The sequence below is a fragment of the Pantherophis guttatus genome, chromosome 6, assembly GCF_059756535.1.
Source record: "Pantherophis guttatus breed Tessera chromosome 6, ASM5975653v1, whole genome shotgun sequence".
Classification (NCBI taxonomy): domain Eukaryota; kingdom Metazoa; phylum Chordata; class Lepidosauria; order Squamata; family Colubridae; genus Pantherophis; species Pantherophis guttatus.
This window is the reverse complement of record NC_142068.1, coordinates 52,364,642-52,391,071: the sequence shown is the minus strand read 5'-3', so window position 1 is coordinate 52,391,071 and position 26,430 is coordinate 52,364,642. Positions and strand designations below refer to the sequence as shown.

General features: G+C 36.4%; 2 protein-coding genes across 4 annotated transcripts in view; one reads left to right on the top strand and one right to left on the bottom strand.

The window, feature by feature from the left end:
- Positions 1-16,100, bottom strand: part of ACSL5 (acyl-CoA synthetase long chain family member 5) — a 47,332-nt gene extending 31,232 nt beyond the window's left edge. The window contains exon 1 of one of the 3 annotated variants that reach the window (XM_034440107.2): positions 16,020-16,100. The gene's annotated coding sequence lies outside the window, so the exon portion shown is untranslated. Of the gene's footprint in view, positions 1-2,173; positions 2,250-2,281; positions 2,364-16,019 lie in introns of those variants that run through there. The other 2 variants (XM_087872895.1, XM_034440109.2) reach the window with 2 other exon arrangements.
- LOC117678787 (guanylate cyclase 2G-like) overlaps positions 5,970-26,430 on the top strand; it is a 53,757-nt gene continuing 33,296 nt past the window's right edge. The window contains exons 1-3 of the mRNA XM_087872359.1: positions 5,970-6,383; positions 20,815-21,163; positions 23,094-23,203. Of these exons, the coding sequence (XP_087728485.1) occupies positions 5,970-6,383; positions 20,815-21,163; positions 23,094-23,203 (873 nt within the window). The remainder of the gene's footprint in view (positions 6,384-20,814; positions 21,164-23,093; positions 23,204-26,430) is intronic.

Sequence of the window (26,430 nt, the reverse complement as noted above, 5' to 3'; positions counted from 1 at the left end):
AAGGTGAACATAAGATCTTCATTTGATCTCATTTTCCAATAACTCTACTCTTGTATCTGAGATAGGAACATATGCACATATTGAAAATAAAATTTATCCTGTCATTATCTCCTAAAAGCTGCATTCAAGTTAAGTTATTATTTGTTCACCACAGCATTTTGGCTTAACCAATATGGTCATCACATCAAACTAAGCTGTGCGCTACTGTTATAAATCACAATATGTTCGTACATCATGCAAAATCAAAATGAAATTATATTTTAGCACAGAGTGAAGTGCAAATCCAACATTTACCTACCAAGCTATTAAAAATACGAGAAAGGATAATCAGTGCTGGAAAATCCAAAATACACAAAACTTGATGAGCAAAATCAAAAAGTAGAAATGGATAATTGTTTAATTAGAGGCCTCGTTATATTTTAAAAGGGCAAATTATGGCATCATGGAAATGGTTTTAGAAAAACATATCCATATTCAGATTTTCCTATTTTTACACTTTGGTTAAAAGCACAATTCTGTTTTCTACAAGGATTGGGAACCATAATTATGGTCATAGTAAATTACTGTACTTTTGACAGCAGCACACTAATACTAACAATAAATTAAACAACAATTCACAACCTAGAAAAGATACTTTGGAGTGTATTAGGATTATTTTACCTATTTTTACCCTTCTGTCATGATTTCAATTGTTGAAAGCAGCAACCTAGTTTTATGCTATTTAAACAGTACTATAAAATTGAATTAGCTTCGACCACTGTAAACATAAGGCCTAAAATAGAGTCTGCATGTTTTCATGTTACTTAACAGTAACATGAAAAAGGAAGAAAGGAAATTATGATGATGATAATTACCTTCAGCTAAAAGAATAATTATTTGCATTGCCACTTTATTAAAGTCTTTTCTTATATGGCTTTCTTGTCTACCTTTTCTATCTCCTGCTGTTAGGTTGGTCAAACAACAAACTCTTAACACTGCATCACTTACAAGGAAATTGTTCTTTTCTGTTATTCTTATCTCTAGCTATTTTTTGCCCATTCATGAACCCATGTAAACAAATCAACATTTATTATGGTTAGATTCAAAGTTACCATAGTTGGGTATCAAAATCCAGATGACCATAGTGTGATATCATGCTACAGAAAAATCTTTTTGTTGCTATCTATTAGTCATCTGGACTTATGCTATCCTGATAAAGTAGTCCTAACATGCTTAAGGCCTTGATCCTTAAAATTGTAACTGCTAAACTACAGTTTCTACAGTGGTGGTAGGGCAGTGATTAGAATGCAGTATTGCAGGCTAATTCTGTCAACTGCCAGCGGTTTGATTCTCATCGGCTCAAGGTTGTCTCAGCTTTCCATCCTTCCGAGATTGGTAAAATGAGGGCTCAGATTGTTGGGAGTAATATGCTGCTTAGAGAGAGCTGTAAAGCACTAAGAAGCAGTATATAAGTGTACGTGCTATTGCTATTCTAGCAGCCCAGCCAATGGTGAGACCAATGGCAAGAGATGCTGAGAGATGTATTTTGCCTATATTCTTATTGTATGGCATCATACATAGATACATACATGATTACTTACACATCTGATGAGCAATAAGTTTGCAGAGCTGTGGCTCAATGCTCATGTTAAAATCCACTGTAGTATTAGAATAGTTTAAGACTCTTCTTGGACTTGTATATATGCAAATCCTTTGAATACATTGGTACTTTCAGTGCTAACTACAGCTATTTACAACCAATGGTATGTATAAACAAATCGCTCATCAAAGACTCCCTTGAATTCTTTTTAAATTTATAAAGAAAAATAAATTTAAATCGAGATCAGTAATAAACCATGTACAAGACAAACTATTTCTGAAAAAAACTTGCCAAGAAAACTGCAAAGATTAGTCCCAGGAGACACCAGGACTAAAAACTAACTCAAAGGCACAAAACAAAATCAAAACAAAAACTGTATGTTATACTTTGGTTTTTTTAATATACAATATGATACGATAATATACTATAATGTACTATGATGGTAGAGTAGAATAGAGTAGAGCAGAGCAAAGCAGAGTATACACACATATGTACACACACACACACACATATAACCTTTAAGTAGAAATAACTATTTCAATAATTTAATTTAATAATTTCTATAAACAGAAGAAATTTAATTGCTTGGCTTACCTCTTTTTCACTTGCGGAATCAAGAGAAAATTTGAGTTTAACGTATCTAGCACAGCACCAAAGTTTAAAGTCTAATAATTCATAAATGATTCTTATATCCAATCTTACCTTGTTATCATTGTTCCATCTGCTTTAATGCAAATGATAGCTGTTTTGAAGCAGCATGTTAAGTTCAAAGGTAGGATCTAGCCTATCAAAGTGAGAGAAGTATGAGTTACTATGAAGTGTCACTTGGCAAACAGGCAAAGTTTGCGCAAACACTTGCTAAATTCATAGACTGCATAGTTGCAAAACCAACAAAGGGTTTGAAAATACAGCAAATGTCATATTTTAATTCACTTCTCATTTGACTTGAAAGACTTTTTCCCCTTTTATTCAGCAATATATTCACAAAATAACAGAATTATACACATTTTTCTGGGCAAGTTTTGTATATTTTTCATTAGAAACTGGGGTCAGAGATGCAAGACATGGAGCAATTGAATAACCCTTCCTGCAATATGTACAAAATCTAAAAATTTCAGGGAAATCTAAAAGTTTCAGAGAAAAATATTACAGCAATCTTTGCATGTAGAATCCTATTGGCAATCTACCTGGGTGGTTTTGATTTTTCTGTTTTTCGTTAGTTTTCTAAAGACCATTCAAATATTTTGCAAACAATTAATGAAATCTTAACTGAATGGGGGACTTGAACTTCCTCTTCCTTGAACATGATACATGCATACATAGATAAGCAAAGCCACCAATAAGCAAAGCTATCAATATGCTCATGATACATGTTATATTTCTACCTCTGAGGAATTAAGTGTATATCTTATACCTGTGCCTGGAGGCTGTGAGAGTCTTGATAGGAAACAATAGGCTTCAGTTGAACCCTGGCAAGAGTGCCTGGCTCTGGGTTTAGGGGCCCACTGATTCTAGCACTATGCCAACTTTAGTGCTGGATAGGGTTGTACTGCAATATGCAATCTGAAGAGATGAACAGATAGCAGTTCCAGATACCAGGAAGCCTTTGCACAGCTTTGTTTTGTGTGCCAGTTGCATCTGTTCAGTGGTGGGATTCAATTTTTTTAACAATCAGTTCTGTGGGTGTGGCTTAGTTGGGGGTGTGGCTTGGTGGTCATGTGACTGGGTAGGCATGGCTAGCTGATCATGTGACCGGGTGGGTGTGGCTATGTGCATAGGGACTACTCAGAGGGCTGAAAAAAGTCATTTCTGACTGAGCCTCGCACTTATGACCGGTCCTCGCACTTATGACCATCCTCACATTTATACTCATTGCGGCATTCTTAACAACCGTGACAATCATTTCACCACTACTTCTCTTCACCACGGTGATAAGATAGGGCGCAAAACGTAAAATGTGAGTACAGTCGTAAGTTCAAGGACTGGTCAAAAGTACAAGGACCGGTCAAAAATAACTTTTTCAGCCCTCTGAGTAATCCATAGGCACATAGGGACTACCCAGAGGGCTGAAAAAAGTGATTTCTGACAGGTCCTCGCACTTTTGACCGGTCATCATTTATGCCATCATTTATCTTCTAGTCCAGAGATTTCCAACCTTGGCAACTTTAAGCCTGGCAGACTTCAACTCCCAGAATTCCCCAGCCAGCTATGCTGGCTAGAGAATTCTGAGAGTTGAAGTCCACAAGTCTTAAAGCTGTCAAGTTTGAAGACCTCTGAGCTAGGGCTTTGGGGCCAGCCTTTTGGGGAGGAGGTTCCATTCGGAGAGACCCCCTGCCTCTCAGGAAGCATCAGGTCCAGGCAGAGAAAGTTTCCAAGGTTGGAGATCCCTGGACTAGAAGACCTCCAAAGGTCCCTTCCAACTCTGTAATTCTGGTATTGGCAAGCAAGCACAGTTAAGCTACTTAAATCCTCCAGAGCAGGGGTCCCCAACCTTTTGGACCTCAGGGACCACCAAGTTCATAATTTTAAATTTCGCGGACCACTAATATGAATCCAGCGCGCCACTTGCTGAAGCCAGCAATTTAACAAACGGTTCGGTCGAACCGCCTAAAACCGGCAGAATCCCACCACTTCATCTATTCCTGGATCAGCAGGTCCTGCTCACAGTCTGTCCTGCTCTAGTCAACTCCAGATTGGACTACTGTGATATGCTCTACGTGGGACTGCCCTGGAGGAATATTCAGAAGCATTGAGCAATTATGTGTGCTTCATGATCTGCTGTTAGTTGCCAGTTTGCTTCCAGATCCAATTCAAGTGCTAGTTTTAATCTCTAAAGCCCTTCAAGGCACAAGATCAGGTTATCTGAGGGTATGTCTCTTCTCAGTTACATCAGCCTGCTCCATTAGATTTGGCAAAGGAGACTAGGCACTTTAGCTAAGAACATACATTTCGTGGGTCTCAGGCTACAGGTCTTCTCTGCCAGAGTGCCTGCCTTATAGAACATTCTCGTCCCCCCTCCAATTAAATTAATTCCATTCCTGCTGACATTCTTGAAGTCTCTCAATATCTGGTTATATCACAAGGCCTGGGGCTCCCAGGGAAGGAATTGGATTTTCTCTCTTTGTCTAGTTTTGTAAATTTGGTTTTTAGAACACTTATCTTTTATATTGATTTATGTGTTTTAACAGTGACTGTTTTATATATGTGCTGTTTTATTAGTTTGATGTAGGCAGCCCAGACTTTCTTTCTGTGAAATGTATGGCTATACAAATTCAATAAACAAACAAACAAACAAATGTAAAATCTCTTCGAAGTGAGGTTTTTCTAGCTTTTAGTTTCTGGCCTTTTTTTTTCTTCCTTCTGATTTATAAACCTGACTAGGTTCTTAAATTCAATCTTAGACATATTGTTGACCCAAAGAACCAAAATGACACATGGAGCTACCTTTGAGTAGTTTTTTAAAAAACTATTTCTACTTCTCTAAACTTTCAATTTTTCAGATCAGTCTGCCTATGTTTGCCTATTCCTGCTATAAATAAAATGTCACACCTAAGAAATTGTATGTGATCAAGGAAAGCAAACAATTTTAATTTGCTAACCTAACTATAGTCATGTTATACTTCCCATTCTTTCAGTTTGTTTAATATGAAAAATATCCAGCAAAAGATCACAGAAAAAGACAAGATGTTGTAAGCAGTAATATTGATTACAAATTAAATTTCAAGTTAGAGTTCATTCAAGAAGCAAGACAAACCTATCTAAGACTCTCTCCCTCCCCCCTTCCCATCTCTCTCTCTCTCTCTCTCTCTCTCTCTCTCTCTCTCTCACACACACACACACACACACACACACACACACACACACACACACACACACAGAGTTTGATTTGAATTTGATTTCAAGGCAGATAGCTGAATGGTGTATTACTATCAGAAATTTATTAGCGACAGTATGAGGATCATTCATGTATCTGAAAACCTTTTGTTTATGTTATACCTGAGATTTCAAACACATGTTTTCCCTAATATTTATGAAATAATAACTATACATAAAAGTGAAATGATATTGTACATAAGTCACTTAAAATGACTTGTTTTTTGTATCATACTAAGTCATAATTAAGCTTGCTTAAGCAAGCAGACCTAAGTGAATTCAACACAACCTAATTCAGGCAAAAGAAAAGCAGCAGTGATAAAAATTAATTGTTGGTATATATCAACAAATTCAGGACTTTCCAGTAAATTATTCCTCCAAACACAAGGGTGCTATTGCAAGGAAACTAGCTACCATGGTGATCAAGGATCCAGTTAATTAGCACCATTTGATGCATGACAAAGGTGTTGATATCATAATTTAAAGCATAAATATAAACAACATAAAAGAAAGAGCAATGGAGGTCTGCGAAGGAGTCTTAATATTTCTTGCCATGATGCAGCAGTACCTTAGCAAATACTCACAGTATTCATTTTCCATTTACTATGGCTCAGTCATTTTTGTTCTTTTGACTATATATTTGAGTACCTGTAATACAATCCTTGGTACCGAAAGGTCCAAGCTCATAGTAGCTTTTCAGGCTCCTTGCAATATCTCTCATCCTTTGAGTGCGCAAAGGTTAACCTCAGCTTTTGAGACTGCCATCAATAAAGTCAATGCAGATCCATCTTATCTATACTACTACAAACTGGAGTATGTATATGGTGACTGCAGTTGTGATGCTAAGAAGTCCCTCCAAGCTTTCATCAATCAAGTTCAAAAAGAAAATATTTCTGCCTTGTTTGGGCCAGTTTGCTCAGAGGCTGCCGAGGTATAGTATGTGATCATCCTATTCAGTAATTATGCTGGCTTTTACTTGATTTTTATTTCATAGCAACCTGTTATCCTGGGTTTCATTTTAATATTTCTAGAAATCTATATTGTAACCAAAATGTTATGGGACTTCCTGTTCATATTTCTAACATGTCCATTTCGGTATATTCCATTCCATTCTACTACCTGTTTAAATTTTCTTTGAGCTATCTATAGGCTTATCCATCAAACTTTAATTGTATACCATTGTGTATAGGTGTGCCATTTTATTTATATAATGATCAGCATGGGATGGCATTTTCAGGTATTGTAGGTTATCAATTTCAGTTGAAAATAAGGAATGTTTTGGAATGTTTTAATGTTATCTTTTGGTCAGAATTGGATATATGTAAAGATATTTGCTACTTAGAGTTTGCAGTCTTCCAAATGTGAGGCAGTACCAGTAAATATGTGTATTTGTTTGAAGTGTTTTATTCAAAGGCAGTCTTTACAGATGTGGAGTTTGAAAATATTGTTTATTCTATCTTTTTATTGTTTGTTGAATACTGGAAATACTGCAGATCTTTCCAAAACGCAAAACCATGTCCTCCTCTTAAAAAACTTATCTTTTATTTTTGATAAAAGATTTATTCCAATCATCATGATTAATGAACATTTCCTTCTCCTACAGTAGAAGCTAGATTTGCTATTTGTTTGACTCCATTTCTCTCTCCATTCCCTTTGTCAATCATATTTATTTATGTAGAAATATAATCTGGGAAGATTTTCAAATACTTTGAAATAAATTACAAAGATACCAAGTTCTGTATAGTGACTTGTTTTATCTCCTATAGGCATGGATTGTCTGAAGAAAGATCAAATTGTACTACGGATTGGTCAAGTTTGATGCATACTTCTCCCTAGAACTTTCTAGTAAAAAAATCTCCAGTCCATCAGTCTAGTCAGTCTGTTGAAAATTAAGTTTACTTTACTTAGCAGTTATTTTTAACAAGATGTTTCAAATTTTAAATATAAAGTTCTATAATACTACTGATTTCCAAATTTTCAGCAGCAAAGTGCCCAAATTGAGGGATGTGCTGTTTTTCTAAAAAGTGTCACATTTTTAGCGGCTTACATTTGTCTCCTCCTCACAATCTTGTATTCTAAACACATGTTATTGTATTTCAGAACTATCCATAGTCCCAGATTATGCACTAAATCATTATATACCAGTGATGGCTAACCTTTTTTTCCTTGCGTGCCAAAAGTTCGTTCGTACGTGCATGCCCACACCCATAATGTAATGCCCCTTCTGCGCACCCCACACCCCTGCACAGGCACACACAACTCCCCCTGCGCATATGCAACCATGCTCCCCTTCCCCCTGCGCATGCGAGCGTGACCCCCCCCTTTGGCGTCACATCCCAAAATAGTGCTGGGGCGAAAAAAACCTTGCCTCCCAAAACAACTGGGAGAGGAGAAAAGTCTCACCTCCCAAAATGGCTGGGAGGGGGAAAAAAGCCTCGCCTTCCAAAACAGCACTGGGAGGGGAATCTCCGGATATCTGGGAAGGCACAAGCAGCAGAAAGTGAGGAGAAAGGTAGCCCCCCCCCGCGCATGCACTCTCATCTCCCACTTACAGGGCAGAGACCCAAAAATCAGCTAGCTGGTGGGAAGTGTGCATGCATGTGCGGTGGAGCTAAGCTGGCCAACAGCTCGCGTGCCTGCAGAGAGGGCTCCGTCTGCCACCTGTGGCACACGTACCATAGGTTTGCCATACAGCTATAGACCATTGAACAGTCTATAATCATTTCATGGGCATGCCAAAACTATGAGAACCTTTAAAACACCTGATTCTTAATATTATAAATTATAACAATTATATTGTAACTTTGATGTTTTAAGAAATGGTTACAGAAGTGCACTAATCAAACTTTCAAATCTTGCATGCATACAATTGTAAAACTTTAAATTCAGGTCAGAAAAACACTGGTTCTCTGTATGTTATTGGACAGTTCCTATCATCCTTTGCCATTGACCATATATTTGGAGATGGTGCACACAATTGCAAAGCCATGGCTTTGTAGGGCAACTGTAAATTTTAAGAAATATATATTTGGCAAGTAATTGGATTTATTTGTGTCTAATCTCAGGTTCACAATAAGAAATCTATACTGAAATAAAAATTCACTCTACTATCCATGTAAATCCTGCATTAGATATCTATTGCTCAAAAGTGAAATCACCTTTGAATTAATCTTGATTCCTAATGACTGTGCACATATCAATGTTGTTATTTTGGCTACACTATTAACATAATTTGTCACTTTTTCCAGAATGCCTTTTCAAGTCCCCAGTCTAATCCACAGATTTTGTATTTCATATAGCCATCTAACTGGAAACTTATTGCTTAGCTTTACCATTGGCAGTTGAATTTAAGGATCAAATGAAACTACAAGCAGTGTAACTGTCAGCATCAATGTGATTATTTGTTAGCACAGCCATTCAATAAGTCTGATGTAAGATATACTTTATTTGGAAATCAATGGGTGTACTTCTGGGATAATGCAAGAACCAGTGTTACACAATAACCATCGTAACAGATAGAGAAAGGAAAAGAGGAGAGATTCTGAAATATTCAAAATCTTTTGCTGTGAAAAACTGGTAAATTATATGGGCACTATATTGTACTTTCTAGTCTCATTCTATCCACTTTTTAAAATTTCTTGCTCCCTCTTGAAACAGACAAATAAAATAGAGCCAACTTCCTTATGTTTTACTTCAGTTTATTCAAGAGTACAAAAATCTTATTTCAGGCAAAGTGTAAGTTATGTTAGTTGGATTTAGGCTGCTTTGAAATATAAAGCAAAAGTGGCATGTCTTAACTCCTAATTGATTTCAGAGGGAATTAAGTGCAACATAAACCTGTAAGTTTAATAAGTTACCTCTTCTATTATTGTGTTGTGCAAACACAAAGTTATGCAATCATGGATTTCTGTAAGAGGATGATTCCTATCATGCATTGTATTCAGAAGCACTATACAGCAGTAGTGAAATCCAATTTTTTTTACTACCCGTTCTGTGGGTGTGGCTTGGTGGGCATGGCTTGGTTGGCGTGACAGGGGAAGGATACTACAAAATCTCCATTCCCTTCCCACTCCTAGGGGAAGGATATTGCAAAATCTCCATTCCCACTCTACTCTGGGGCCAGCCAGGGGTGGTATTTGCCAGTTCTCTGAACTACTCAAAATTTCCACTACCAGTTCTCCGAACTGCTCAAAATTTCTGCTACCAGTTCTCCAGAATCTGTCAGAACCTGCTGGATTTCACCCCTGCTATACAGTATTTTCAAGCACTATATTTTTCAAGAGCCCTGCCAAATACTTCAAAGAATATCCACAAGCAAACATTATTATTTATTAACACATTGGGCTTTTTTCCCCAAACATCCCATGCATTAGCCGGATTTCAACCAATGTCAACTAATGGTTTACTGGGTGGAGATTCTAAAAATTAAAACCCAACACATTTTGAAGGTATTGTCTTGGGAAGACAGATATTTGTACATGGACAGATAACTTTGTCCATGTGCAAATACCACATGTATATGTCACATTAGTTTTTCTTGGATATCACAGGCCACAGAAGGCTACCCCTAATCAAAACATGCATTGTGTAGGTTTTTTTAAACTTGTAAATATCGTGATATAACATAATGTCTATGAAATAGAAATACTGTAGTTGTGTTTTTTTCTTGCATTTGGACAATCTACCAATGTTGGTTAGAAGATTTTTGAAACTGAATCCTTTCCCATTAAAATAGTTCATAGTGTTGCAGCTATACCTACAAAATAGTCTTGTTTTGTCTGGAACATGATTAGTCATTTGCAGAATAATAAATCCACAATGGGGCAGAGAATGTCTTTCTTTGCAAAGAAAGTGTGAATATACACAGCAGCAAAGCATATTTTGACAGCCTCTTTCAGATTGCAAAAGCTCAAACTGTACTTTGGGCCTAAACTTGGTTGTACCTACAATAACCAGATCTGCAAAGTTGTATATATATACCTAAGCAAAATATTGGTTGGATATAGCAAAGTTCTATGTAAACTACACAGGACTAAAGATGAATCCTAGCAACCCAATTTCTGATCATGCAGAAATCTCAGATCATGGTGAAAAAAATTTAGCGGGAAAATTATCTATCAGTATTCCTTTTCTAACCCTCACCCAAAGCAAAAAGGGCTAAAAAAATTCAGTCTTCTGGATGTCATCATGTTACTACTTGTCCTCCAGAAGGTCAAGAGGTTCAATTGTGCCTCCAAGAGCCAATAATTTTGTATTTCTTCCAACAGTTTTTTTCAGGATACAATGAAAGTCAGACTCATCATTTGGTAAAATAAATCTCTTTGTTTAGGCATGCTGGTATATATATTTTAACTCCTTATCATTTTTCTGGTCTGTTTGTTTGCATTGATAAACAACAATGTTTCAGATGAATGGACTTCTTTTTATTTTCCCAATTATTTTAAATGCAATTGTCTGTTCTTCTCCTGGCACAATATACACAAGCTTTACTCCCGTATATGTTTATCTTTTAAATTATATTCTTATAATTATAGTCTTAATTTAAGGCCAAATTCAGTGAAGCTAAAACTTCGTTGAAACATGAAATAGCTTTGACTATACAAGATGATATATATATTGTTATATTTAAATGAATAAAATATTCAATGTTTCAAAAATTGATGCTCCTAATACCATCCCATGTATCACATAGACTACAAATAGAATGCCTCTTATTCAGCATGCAAAATGGGCTGAGATACACTTCATCTGATTATATGCTATGCTAGTGTGGCCAAAGACAAAGGTACAATAAACATCCACATTTCAAAAACAAGATGGCAAAACGAAGTAGCAGACAAGCCCTAAACTGAACAATGTCAGAGATTTTTTTTTCAGCACTGCCGGGCTGGATTTCATATTTTGATTTTCCATTTCCATTGTTTACATCATTTATACTGTATATTTGTGGGATTGACCATGCCATGTCATTACCATCCATAAATTAGGAAGGAGATTTCAATCAATCAGAATTGGTATCTCCTTCCTAATTTATGTTGAATTGTAATAACATGGCATGGTCAATGTTTGGTTAAGTTCTAGCGTAAGGTTTAATAATAAATTATCTGTAGCATTACATTTCCCAGCATCCCTCACTCTTGGCCACTCTGGCTTAGGTTGCCAGGAGTTGTAATTTGGAAGAGCCACATTCTGTAAATCTAAGGTTTAAAATAAAATTAAAGTTACTTTTTAACCAAACTCATCTCTTAGTAACTTACATGGACACAACGGTTATAAAAGTTGTTTGCCATTGCCTTTTTTTTGTTTTTCTACTGTCTTGCTAGCATATTCTTTAGCCATAAATTTTCTAGACCAGGGTGGCTTGGGAATTCTGGGAGATGAAATCCGCAAGTCTTAAAAGTTGCCAAGGTTGGATACCTCTCTAGAGAATCCTTCTTTCAAGTGTTATCTAAGGCTAATCCTGATTAGCTTTCTAAATTAACCATGATGGGTAATGACAGGGGAAAAAAAGCAAAGTCAGATTCTTTGTGAGCAATTCTATATGTTCATTTTCAGCAACCCTTAAAAGAAACAGTTAATTTTGCCCTTAAAATTGTGTCAGCTACTAGACATTACTTAAACATTTTTGACATTTGTTATTTATATATACCATCAAAGCAATCTCATCAGACTTTTTTAAAATCACAGAGTTTTAATTTGCATGGGAATCTAATGAATTATGGGCACAGTCTTGTGCATGTATACTTAAATGGAAACCATATCAAATTCATATTTTATATATGATTGTAATTAAATATGGTTTTAGATTCTTCCACTCCCACAAGCCTAGATCAAGATCAAGTACAGAACCATAATATAGCTAAATTAGGTGTTGCAGGATGCTCAGTGCTTTTCCCATGTGCTTCACATCTTTTAAGATGGGGTGGTAAGCATTTTGAGTCCCTTTGTATTTAGGATGTCCAATTGAACTCAGTGGCAACATAGATATCTTAAGCAAAAACAGATAAAAACAAAATAAAAAGAATATCAATAGCCATTCTTCTGCCACTATAGCATCTGCTCATTTTCTTAGATCAGACAGAGTTGGCTTGTTCTGGGTCCCACTGAACATGCAATGTCATCTAGGCCTAAAAAACAAGTCCCCACTGTACAGTACATGCACTCTTGACAGCTTCCCCAGAAATGTGCTGACCTCCCATCTGCCCATCTTCAAGCATGGTGAAAAAACATGGCTCTTCCTTCAGGCCTTGGGTTAGGTGTTCAAGTCCCCACTCCCAATTGACATATATAATACCAGGGTTTTTTTTTCTTTTTCTCTCATTGTTTCCTTGGAGAGATTGTGCTTTTTTATATTACATTGTTTTCCTAATTTTAATTTTTATTCACAGTTGGTTTTTTATCTTTGGGAGTGGTAGTGTTAATAGTAACAACAACAATAGCAATAATAACACCACACAAACAGTGTAATGACTCAGAGATAGAACCAACCATCACATATATATCTACCAATCTATTTCTTCCTCTCCTGCTTTTATTTCTATCTCATATTTATGATCGCAGGCCATAGTAATGCTAAGACATTATGTTGGTTCAGATGTGGCACTAAGTTATAATGTGCTTTGGGTTTTTGTTGTGTACTTGGTTAGGCAAGCTAATTCTTAAGCAATTACAGCTGATGCATGTGTTGCATGAACCATTATGTTCTCATAGCCACCTACGAGTAGAATTTGTTCCTTGTTTACCTGATATTAATATTGCAACATTTTAAAGCTTGTTTTTAAAGAAAACAATTTTAAAATCATTTTAAATACAAAACGATGTTCTGCCTATCTATTTCACCATAGTTAATTGAAATATATACAAAAAATTAAAATCTCGGGTGTTTTCCCGCATCATGTTAAATAAGTTAGTTAAAATGTTTAAAATTCTGGTTAAAATCCTAGCTTAAAATCTTCCAAAAATCCTTACAGAACACTCTGCAAGGTCCTTTAAAACCTTAGCTAAAATCCTACCAGTACCTTAAAAGTTTTTTCTAGCAACGTTTCGACAGGCTCACAACCCTGTCATCTTCAGGCTCTTGTTTAGTTTAGAAGCTATAGGTGTGTTGTGAGGTCGGACCTGTCGCTTTTCTATGTTTGCTGCTGCTGACGTGTGCTGGTTAGCCTGTAACTCTGTGTCCTGATTGGAGGACAGCAGTTTTTCTTCCTGCTTCCTCATCCTGGCTGTTTGGCTACGTGTTACAGGCCTAGCTTTCTCAGGTTCTCTATTATTATCTGTCTGCTGTAGAGGGGAAAGTTCACCCAGTGGATGGACATCTCATCAGTATAGTGTACATTCTACATTTGTTAATGAATCACAACAGGAGAGAAAAAAAGTACTCTACACTGGATTGTAAAAAATCTTTTTGAATGATGTCTCCAAAACAGGAAAGAGAGATAAGAACTATGGCAAATTCTGAAGAATCAGTGACCAGTTGTTCAAAACCTCTACAGATAAAGAAAGGACAGGAAATTACCCACATGTGTTCCAGACAATTGCTTCTCACAATGAAACCTCAGGACAGAGGCTTCCTGGGGGTTTGAGTACTGGGAAATGGAACCAGCCATTATGATCACAATTGTACTAGAGCCTTTTAAAAGATATGACTTTTCAAACTTGTTCTCTAACCTCATTTTCTAATAATTTTTAGAAATTACTTATTTAACTATCTTAAGGATATTATAAATCTTCAGAACAAGTTTGAAAAGTCATTTGATGAGCTTACTTTCATCTTTGTGCAAAAGAAAATTTACCATAAATGTATGAATTTAAAGAACTGAAAATAAATGGCAAAAAGCTAAATGAAGGTGAAGGGATGGCAGAACCTTGGGGTGAAGTGAAAAGGGGGATAATACAAAACATTATAACATTTAAAATATTACAGGAGATTTTTGAAGGATGATGCAGTAATTAGTTCTTATAAGATCAGCAGTGATGTCTGCTTCTAAAATGTCCAAAAAATGTTATTGAAGGAATGACAGATGTAAAACAAGTTTTGCTTGATGCAGGAATATTAGGACCAGAAATTAAAAAAAAACATTACTGTTTATGATTCTGTGGTCCATATTCGGGGTAAAGGTATGGATTATAAAACAGAGAAGGGTCTATAGTGAAAACAGAAATGACAAGGAAAAAAATGAGCAGTATAACAGAGATTTCCATTGGATATACTAAAGAAGTTGGTTAAAGCTTTGAAAAATCAAAGAGGTTTGCTAAAGCTGCAAAGAAGCCTTTGGGATGGGGAAAAGAAATTTGAGGAGAGACCAAATCCTGTAATAACATCTTAATGAATTAAAAAGAATGTTAGAATAAAACAAATATAAAGTTGGTTTCTTTGATTAAGGTTAAAAATAAGATATGTTTGTATAAACCTCTGATAACTCTATACAGACTTTTTACAGGAATTGAAAATTGATGATTAATGGATTTGTGTATAGATAAGGATTGGGCTATGGGAAAAAGCTATTCATACTTGTAATGAAGATCAGAAGTCACACACACCCACACACCCACACCCACACCCCTTTTCTTTTTCTTACTTTGTACTTACTTTTATTATTTCTATTCCTTCTTCTGAGTTTAGTTTGCATTTGCTTGTACTACTGTAATCAAAATCTTCAATACAATTACATATAAAAAAGTAAAGATCTTTTTGAAGAATGTGAATAGATAATCAGGAAGAATAGCAATAATAATAATTATATCTCAGGTCTATATCATATGTCACTGATAACACAAACATGAATTAGATGCATTACAAAACTCAGAGTTCTAGCAGATAACATCATTTGGTATTGAAACGATACAAAGCTTCTTAACAAATGAAAACAAGCATGGATCTTAGAACTTTCCACTATCCAACATGGAAAAGAAAGTTGATTCCTGTTATTAAGATCCAATTCTCAGATTATTTCACATCAGAATGTAGTCCAATAGCAACAGCAATAATACTTAGACTTATATACCATTTCACAGTGCTTTACAGGCCTCTCTAAGTGGTTTACAGAGTCAGCATATTTCCCCCAACAATCTGCATCCTAATTTTTCCAATCTCAGAAGGATGGAAGACTGAGTCAACATTGAGCTGGTCAGAATTGAACTGCTGAACTGCTGGCACCCGGCAGTCAGCAGAAGTAGCCTGCAGTAATGCAGTCTAACCACTGTGCCACCACAGCTCTTATATAGAAGGATGGATGGACAGACAGACAAATAATACAAGTGCAAATACAAATACAAATACAAATACAAATACAAATACAGATAGATAGATAGATAGATAGATAGATAGATAGATAGATAGATAGATAGATATCACGGTTGTTTGAAATGTATTCCTATGCAGGACTGAAGTTTTGCTTTAAAACAAGCTCTAAAATTTTCACACCACACCATATCTTTATAGTTTTAATATGCACAAAGATTCACCTACTGTGTTTCCTTTTCATTAGCAGTTTTTGTGTTGGACATATGGATTTCCACCAAAGAAAGAAATCATACTCTTTCATGAAAAGCCCCCTCAGTCACTCACCAGTTTCTGAGAAAAAAAATTCTTCTTTCTCCTGAGAAGACAGTTCACATCACCTTCTCCTGGCAATGCCGAAGTTTCAACTGTAATAGCAAGTGTTCTAAAGTTTAAAAAAGTGACTCTTCTGAGACTTTTTTTCTTTTATCTGATCCTCCTACATGCATAGACAGCTGTCAACAAATAGACAGCTATCTTAAGGCATAGTTTTCCCATGATACATCATAAGATATTCCAGAGAATTTTCACTCTTTTATAAGTTTCAGGTGATATTCCAATCTATACAGTAAAAGCTAACCGAAAATATGAGTACAAACAGAAATTACTAATATTCTAGGAAATGAATGGCCTTTATTGTCTAGAACTACAACTATCCAGAAAATTATATGTCGGTTACATTAGATTTTGCACGAGATGCCAGCTAAGTCATTTAAATATAGTGTGTCCCATGTAACTACAACTTTGGAGAAAATGGAGTTCAGTCTGTATCCAAGAATTGCCAACTTTGAGGGTTAGGCAAAATCAAGAAACAGGCAAGATCCATGAATAGAGTTTCTGTCTGGCCTATCTTACATTGAACATTATTATGACAAAAAATTATTATTTTTAGTTTCTTTATCATTCTTTCCACTTTTTATAATATTTTCATCTCTAATTGGGCTATTGCATTTATTTTGTATCTATAATCTCAATATTAGGATGTATCAGTCTATTAGCTTCATTGAGAGCTGCCAGCTCTCAATGAAGCTAATTGAGTTAGTTGGAAGATACAAAGAGTCCAAGTTAGAACGCATCAAAACCACAACTGCACTTCCCACTCAAAAGAAATTAAATTGTGAAATATTGATCCTACAATATCTGCTGACTGTGAAAGTGTGATTACGGGACCAGGGTAATGTGAGGTGAAATAACAAACTGTCATTAACTCTTTATCACAGAAGTGAACAATATAGGTTTAAGCTTCCTTGGATCACTGACTTCATTATTTTTATTAAGTTTAAGCTTCCTTGGATCACTGACTTCATTATTTTTATTAAGTTTAAGCTTCCTTGGATCACTGACTTCATTATTTTAGTGCAGAGAAATGTTTAACAAATATTGATAGTTCCTGGTTAAACTGAGGGTGGGGTTTTTGAGGAAAACATCCAGTTTGTGGTATGCTTTCTGTGTATTTTTTTCCAGCAAATCTCACCTGCAAGTTCAGGTGTTCCCTTGAAGGTAGATGTTTCTATGACAGTAAGACATCCGTGTGAATGCTGTTTGCTGAAGTTCTGTTTTTGGATGCTTTTTTATATGATTTGTCAATGTAGGAAATTGACTTAAGTAAAATAATAATCCACCAATCCTCAGCACTTCATGTGAGGCATACAAAAGGCAACATTCCATTCTATAGAAACTAATTTTCCTAGCCAATTTCACTCTAAATACTATGTGCCCATTTTTTTGCTTAATTATCTCATGTACATTAATCTTGCAACCACGTTGGTGGTTCATTAATGTAATTTGATTATCTTAATTCTAAGACTTGTTTTTCCAGTAGATCTTGTAGCTTTTTGTTCTTCCTTTTCATACCATATGAGAACATTACTGATTAATGTTCTTGACTCATTTAAGACTTGTGAAACAACTTTCATTAGTATATTTTTTTCTTTTCATATATGCATATATTTCTATCATATAACTCTTTTCTAGGAAAGGAGTAAGAAATGATAAACAAAATTTAAAAACAGAAAATTGGGACAAAAAGCAAATAATGTTTAACTAAATCAAATTTAGATTTATGTTATTTGTCATACCTCTGCATATTCATAGGTGTCCAGGGGAGTGGGAGGGGTACAAGAGAGGTATAAATAGAAAAATGTACTTCATTATGAAAACTCTCATCAACATTCTTCTGTGGGAAGAAATTTTGTTATTGTAGTATTGTTGGAATTAGAACGAATGCCTACATTGTTTTGTTTTCTAAACTTAATCATAGTCTTTTTTTTTGAGAATCTTGCCCTTTGTTCCACATAGGTTTATTGGCCTTCTATGCACTCTCAATCCATTCATTATTACTTTATGCATTTCCTTCACAATTTTATCCTCATTCAATTCTCTCTACATGACCAAACCACTTCAATATATTTTTCTTGTACTGGACATCAATGCTTGTATTTAATCCATATTCATTCAGCACCTCTCTATTGTTGCTTCGTAACTAACCGTGTCCCCTTTGCATTCAATGATTGTATAGAGGTCAAAGTTCCTGGTGAGAAGCTTCTGGAGTGAGTGGGAAAATAGTGATCTTAGCTGGCATGTCCTGGAGAAGTTTCTGGGCAATATAGCGAGTCAGTTCACCTTCACCATGACACCTGCTGATCAAAGCTTCTTAATATGAAAAATTTATAACAATATGTTTTGTACTGGATTATTCCTGAGAACCAGTAATTTTGTTAAACTGTTTCTATTATAATTTCACTGGATGGGTTTGTTTTTGGGAAATGTCTGATTTAAATTCCTTATGTATCCTCTCAAATAGAGCAGTTCTAGAGGAAGTTGAAGGCTGCAAATGAATACACCCATCCCCACACATCAGTCAGCTCGCATATTAATAAACTAATACTATTGTTAGTCTTTGGCCAACTCTACTTTCCAGATCTTTTTTCTTTTTATAATTCAGAGAAACTGAGGTTCTGCCTCCGGTTTATTTGAAAAATGGAGTAAGGCTAGTTTTCCTTGAATGCTGTGGCTGTATAGAATTTTTAGGCTGATTCTACATTTTCCACTCACCCAAATTTCTTTTCCTGATTCCAGCCTATAAGCATTTTTTAGAATGTATCTCTGTCTCTTTCTCAAACTGCTGCAGCAGGGGTGGGTTGTGTTTCTAGGTTTGGAGTCCTGATCTCCTTTCTCTACAAACATAGAAACATATCACAAGAAGATGGGAATGATGCTTTGCAATTAAAACAAACAAACAAACAAACAAAAAGGAATGGGAATAGGAGCACCTTCTTTCTTTAAAAGCATCGAGGTTCTCTTTTCTCATTTGCAGTTTAATTTATTTCTGTTTTGACCCAGAGTGGAGGTGAGACAACTTTAGTTCTTCCAAGTTTTGCAGAAGTGACCCACTGGCTGGATAATGGATTTTGTAATCTCTTGTCCATCAACTAAAGTGACCTATGATTGACAGATGATATTCCCTATCTTTTCCCAGCATTTTGAAGTCTGCAGGACCAGGAATGATTGCATTCAGAAGTTTTATTAGGGACTAGGGAATGGGTAAAAAAATAGAAAGATTGCAATTGTTATAAATATGACAACTTAGTCCAGGTGTCATGAAACTGGGAAAATAAATTAAAGGCAAATAATTGCCTTTAATAAAATCATTATAAATTATTATAATGTTGGAAATTCTTCTTTCAATTTCCAAAATTATATATTCCAAGAGCCCTGGTGTCACAATGGTTAAAATGCAATATTGCAGGCTAACTCTGACCACAGTCTAGAGTTGGATTCAGATCAGGCTCAAGGTTGCCCCAGCCTTCCACCCTTCAGAGATCAGGAAAATGAACACCCAGATTATTGGAGCTAATATCCAAATAATGCTTCTATGTTATAAACCAGCCACAGAGTACTCTAAAGTGTTTTGGGACAATATATAAGTCTTATTGCTATTATTATATTTACCCCAAGATTGGCATTAGATATATTTCTGAAATCTAGATTTTACTTAATTTACTTAATTTATATATGTATATATAAATTAATCCACATATATGTATAATGTATGTGTGACTGTGTTTGTGTCTCGGCGCGCGTATGCATGTATGTGAATGTGTATGTAGATAGATAGATAGATAAATAGATAGATAGATAGATAGATAGATACCGTGTTTCCCCGAAAAAAGACATGTCCTGAAAATAAGGCCAAGCCTGATTTTTGGGTGGGCGTATATACGCCCTCCCCCGAAAATAAACCCTAGTGAACGGTGGGCGTGGCCAGCACTGGAGGCAGCCCTTCCCTTCCCTGGTCAGCTAATGGCAGTTGGGCCCCTTTATCGCGACCTGCAGATCAGCTGAGCTGATCGGGAGCTGCCTCTCGTTCTCTCTCCCCCCCCAGCATTCTTAGCACCCACCCACTTCCCATCCATTCATCCACCCATCCATCCCCCTTACCTGCAAACTCCTGTCCCGTTCACAAGAGAGCAGCCACCTGGCACTTCTTGCCATGTGGTGCCCACCCAGCATTGAGGATGGCTTCCTCTGTGGCTTCCAAACCCCGGCTGCAAGCTGCTGGAAGCGGAGAAGAAGCTGGTTGGGCCAGCTGCCTGCTGTTGAGTCTTCCATGAGCTGGGGCAGCCACATGGAGTTGGAACCATAGAGCGGGAAGCGCACTCCCAGAACTGCCGAAAGAGCTGGGCTGTGGGGTCCTGGTACTCTGGGAGCTCGAGGACCAGGCTGGGTGCTTGCCATCCACTGCCTACAACTCTGGACAGCCTGAACTGCTGTCTGGGGGTCCTCCGCTTGTCCTGAGAGGGACGGCGAGGGTTTCGTGCTGTCCCTGGTCTCGCCTTCATCCGCTGGAGACAATGCGTCCCTCCAGCCCCACCCAGGCCATCACAGGTGCCCCCAATATGAGTAATGTCAAGCTGGCCATGCCCACCTCAGCCACATTCACCCGGCCTCCTGAATTCAAACACAACCCTCAATGAAATCGAGTTTAACACCCTGATATAGCTAGTAATCCAGAGTAAACAAATTATATATAGTTATTAAGTGTTATTAACTAATGCAATTATTACTATTTTTTCTTACTTAGGTTACAGGATTGCTTGCTTCTGAATGGAATATTCCCATGTTTGGGTTTGTTGGCCAAACAAATAAGCTGAGCAACTCATTTTTTTATGACACTTACATCAACCTTGTTTCACCAGTGTACCTGATAGGAGAAGTATTGCATAAAACACTTCAATATTTTGGGTGGAACTATGTTGGTCTCTTTGGAAGTTCATATGATGCATTTACATGGGGTGAAACAGAGGAATTATGGACAAGCATAGAAAACGAACTCAAATTCAATATAACCATCACGGCGAAGGTGAGATACAACACAAAAAATCAAAGCCTCCATGAAGAGAAACTGAACTATATATCATCTTTTGCCAGAAGTAAGTTTCTGAAGAAAAGAAAATTTAATTAGTATAAGTTACAAAAATTCCTGAGCTCTTTGGAATAAAATAAGAATATTTAATCTTCCTGATTATCATTTTCTAAAGAGTTGGAGGGAGTTACATGTATTTTGTAATCAGAATTATTAATATAATGCATAGTATTGGGAAGCAGAATTTCAAAATGTCTTTGAATCATATCATAGAATAGAGATATTTACATTTTGGCTCTTAATATTACTCCTATTAAAGAACACATATAGTAGATGATGTTTTTCTAATTAGTTAGAAATCTTTAAAGACCTGAAGTATTTGCCTTGGAGTGTAAGGAATAAATCTCATAATTACAATGAATCATATTATTCATTTAACATTTAATTCTTTAGATGAGCAATTACTTTGATTTTAATGGACTTAACCACTTGGTACATCAACATAAATTATATATCTGCATCCCTGGAAATGCATTAGAATGCTAAAAAATGTTTAAAAGAGTACAAATTCAGGATTTTGAATAGCATAGGCATACATAGATATAATATACTGTGTTTTCCCCAAAATAAGACCCTGTCTTATATTTTTTTGCCACCAAAAAAGGCACCAGGTCTTATTTTCAGGGGGTATGTTGTCCACTGACTCACCTCACTTGTGCGTGTCACCCCCAAGCTCTTTTTCGCTATCCGAGGCCTTCTTCATCTGGCAAGGCCAACAAGGCTTTCCTGAAGGCCTCTGCAGCCAATAACAGCTCCAGGTTGATCTGGAGCTCTGTTATTGCCTACAGACACCTTTCCTAAAGGCCTTTTCTGAAGGCCTTTGCAGCCGATAACAGACTTCTGGATCGATCTGGAACTCTGTTATCAGCTAAAGGGGCCTTCAGGAAAGCCTTGCCAACTGCAGAAGAAATGAGCCGAGGTATGTGAGGCTGCAACTGTCCGAAGTAAGTAGTAGGGCAGCTCCATCACCCCCATCCCCACCCTAGCTTAATTATTACCTGTGCACCCTGAAGTGGGTGGGGTCTTAATTAGGGCTTATTTTGGGGGCAGGGCTTATATTGGGTGCACATGTAAAAATCAAGCTAGGACTCATTCTGAGTAGGTCGTATTTTTGAGGAAACATGGTAGATATAGATTTATGGATATAGATGATATATAGATAGATATAGATGATGTAGATATACATACTGTATACATCAGTGGTGGGTTTCAAAAATTTTTACTATCGGTTCTGTGGGCTGGCTTGGTGGGCATGGTATGCCTTGGTGGGTGTGCCTTGGTGGGCGTGGCAGGGGAAGGATGCTGCAAAATCCCCAATTCCTCCCTTAGCATCTGAGACTTGGGAGGCAAAGAATACATGGGTGTGGGGCCAGTCAGAATTTTTACTACTGGTTCTCTGAACTACTCAAAATTTCCACTACCGGTTCTCTAGAACTGGTCAGAACCTGCTGCAACCCACCTCTGGTATACATAACAGTAATTCATTTAAACTTTGAGACTTGTTGTAATAATGGCTGTATTGTAAGTACCCATAAAAGAATAAAAGAGAAATCTCTGACCTGTAATCCCTAAACTGATGGCTTTCATCCAGTAGCAGATTCATTCCTGCCATCTCAGTCCCACTTCTGCCAAAAGCCACAGATTCATTGCTGTCTATTTTCTCTGCCATTTTCATGCTGACTACAGACTCTTATTCCCAGCATCTTTCTCTTCCAAGCTGCTTCATGACACATATTTAAACACTTTTATATTTAATATTGCAAATATCTTTGCATTATTTAATAAGATACATACAATCAAATCTACGTTTTTGTAATGAATAAATTGCTTTGACTTTTTGTAATGCTGTTGGGTTGATATCTGGTTGCTTCAAGTTTCCATTCTCTTCTGTATTAACTTTAGATAAGAAACAACTAATTGTTTCAATTTCTTTGCAGTTATTGTTTTAATCTGCAATCCTTTGGATGCAAGATCAATTTTGTTACAGGCCAAAGAATTAGGTATGACAAACGGACCATATGTGTTCTTTATTCTGCAACAGTTTGAGGTCAGTAAGTAGCAATAAGTCTTTTATTATCATGTTTAAAACATTTTTAGATAGCATAACTGGGCAAGAGCAACTATGGTTATAATGCTTACTTTAACTCATAACACAGAAATGAAATACCTAAATTAGAATATATAATCAAAAAGGGAAACATGACAACCCGATTCATCATGTGAGGATTTAAATAACATGTTAAATAACTGTTTTAAGCAAGTGAAGACAAAAATCCCCTAGGTTTACCCATCAAAACCATTTCAGGTTCAAGTGTATCCGTTTTATGTAAGTGATATTTTTGAAAGACCTATAAGTGGTGTAAACTTGACAAATGGCAACGATTAATTTAAATAGTTAAGTCAAAATTTTAAAAAATAACATAAGTTTCCTTTTTCGTCCTTGCATTCTGGACCAATTTTGGATGGTCTTCAAGGGTAGTCCCATGTAGAACACATTGTAATAGTTCAGACACGTTACTAGACAGAAAGCAGGATCTTTTGATCCAATAATATTATGTGCTTATTTTGTGTAATAAGCATTCAAGATGAAGATGTGCAAAGAGTGACCTGTCCGTACCTGTTCTGTTTGCTGAAGAGTGGTATGGTCCAGGAGAACTCCCACATTGTGCAATCTCTGTCAGGTGTGGAGAAACCAAGAACAACAGGATCAGTGGTGGTATTCAGCCGGTTCTATCTGGTTCGGGAGAACTGGTAGCGGTGACTGTGGGAGGCTCCGCCCACTTGCCCGGATGTCATCACATCCCGTTTTTGACACTCTGCGCATGTGCAGAAGGTCCTGTGTATGCACACAGATGTCCTGTGCGAGCAAAGCGTGCACGCACACTCACATTTGCGAACCGGTAGCAAAGGTAAATGAATACCACCCCTGAACAGGATGAATATAACAAAGTAGTTTCTTTATTGCTGCTCATTTATACAAATTTTGCCAGACTAAAGCACATTCTGCATAACTATCAGATAAATCCCATGAAGAATTAAGAGGATCTTTTCTGGATCTCTTCCTACGTATCAGTTCTCTAAATGGCAAAGGGCCAGGTTATCTGCAGGACTGCCTTTCTCTAAGAGATATACCCATCCTACCAGATCAAATAAAGTAGGCACACTCCTAGTCCCTTCCCCTAAACATTGTCATCCAATGGGAGCTAGGAAGCATGACTTTTCCATACCGGCTCCTGCCCTATGGAACATTCTGCCTCCTAAAATTTAGCAGGTCTCTTCCCTCCTACCCTTCCATAAATCTTCAAAAACGAAGTGCTGGGATAAGATTGCATCATTGCACATTAGAAGTTTGACTTGATGCCAAGTCTTTGTTGTTTTTAATGTTTAATGTTTAATGTGTTTGGTTTTATAATTTTAATATGATTTATATGTTGTTTTAACTTTTGTTTGAGAGTTGCTCAGAGTTGATTATAAGATGGGTGGCCACATAAATGTTTTAAATAAATAAATGAATGGAATTAAATAATATAATAGGAATAAAAAAGTTCTTATTTATGCTTGATTATTACAATTATTCACCATGTTATCATTATTTGTAATTTATGAAGCTACATTGGTCTTTTGGAGACTTCATATTACTCCTCATACATGATATTTTGACTCCATAGGTATTGTGGCTATTGGTAATTATTAGCTTTTTCCACTGAATAATTGTTCCTCCTCCAGGTTTTAGGAATAGAAACTGTTAAATCTTTACCCCTAATAAATTAATGTATTCCATAGAGAAATAGGATTGAATATATGTAGGGGTGCCTATTTGTAAAGGCTAATTGTTTTGGACATACATAATACAATCTAGAACTGAAATACTTTGGCCACTTAATGAGAAGGAAGGACTCACTGGAGAAGAGCCTAATGCTGGGAACGATTGAGGGCAAAAGAAGAACGGGATGGCAGAGAATGAGGTGGCTGGATGGAGTCACTGAAGCAGTTGGTATGAGCTTAAATGGTCTCTGGGAGATGGTGGACGACAGGAAGGCCTGGAGGAAAGTTGTCCATGGGGTTGCGATAGGTCAGACACGACTTCACAACTAACAAAAACAATACAATCCAGAATTTTTATTCCCTTAGGACCTCTTTATCACACTTCTCTGTGTCTGGGATTTTTATATTACCATTTAATGTGGGAAAAAAAACTGTGTTGAAAACCTCACTGGCAATACTGGCAGCTTACCTGTGAAGTATATCTTACTGACCTTCACATTCACACACTGAGATATACAATTGAATTATGCATATTTATTACTAGAACTCACAATTTCTCTCTCTTGTCTTCCAGGCCTACTTTTTGGAAGAGACTTGGAATCATGAAAACATCAGCATTTTAGATGTTTATCAGTCTGTTTTTTTAATAGCTCTAAGATCTTACAGGGAATATAAGAACTACTCTGATTTCATTAAGGAGCTCCATGACAAACTAAAGGAAAAGCAGCCCTCTTACAATTTATTTTCTTTACAGGAAGAGGTTATATTTACTGTATTAATTGAATATGTCCTTATTAGAAATATAGCTTAAAGGGATTTTTTGTCATTCCCATGACTTGATTTGGTGCCAGTGCTGCCAAATCTGTTACATACCCAATATTTAACTAGCCATAGTATTGTCATTTTAAATCATGTATACAACGAAATTGGTTAATTGGTTAATTGGAAATTGGTTATCTAATTCATCTCCAATCTGATGGTTTTTAGCACTTCAGTTTCTCAAACCCTTTGTAGCAATGTAGGCTTGAATTGCCCCTAAATTTAGTGGGCACCAAGTTGGAAGAGGATGAACTAAGGATTTTGTGAAAGTAAAGATCATGCTCTGTTGAAATAATCAATATTCAATATTCTTTGCAAATAACAACATGGTAGCTATTGTTCTTTCCCTACTCTCCCAGTTTTAAAACAAGAGCAGTGGCTCTATCTTAGAATGACATGGTAAGCAATGTCAGTTAACTAACATATCCCAGAATCTTACCCACTTGCACTATTTGCATTTTTTTAAGCTAAATTATTTCATTGGGTCATCTGAAGCCCAAATATTTGTTATTTGGGTAATTATAAATTTGGATATGTATCTAAAGCTGGGGAAAGAATTTGGAATAAACTGCTAAAATTGCAATAGTATGGTTTCTGCAAATTAAGGCTACTGCTAAAAATTCATCTTCTACCATACTTTAAAGAAGCAGAAACCCTGATCTCCAGTCTAATTTATAATCAGATTTATAA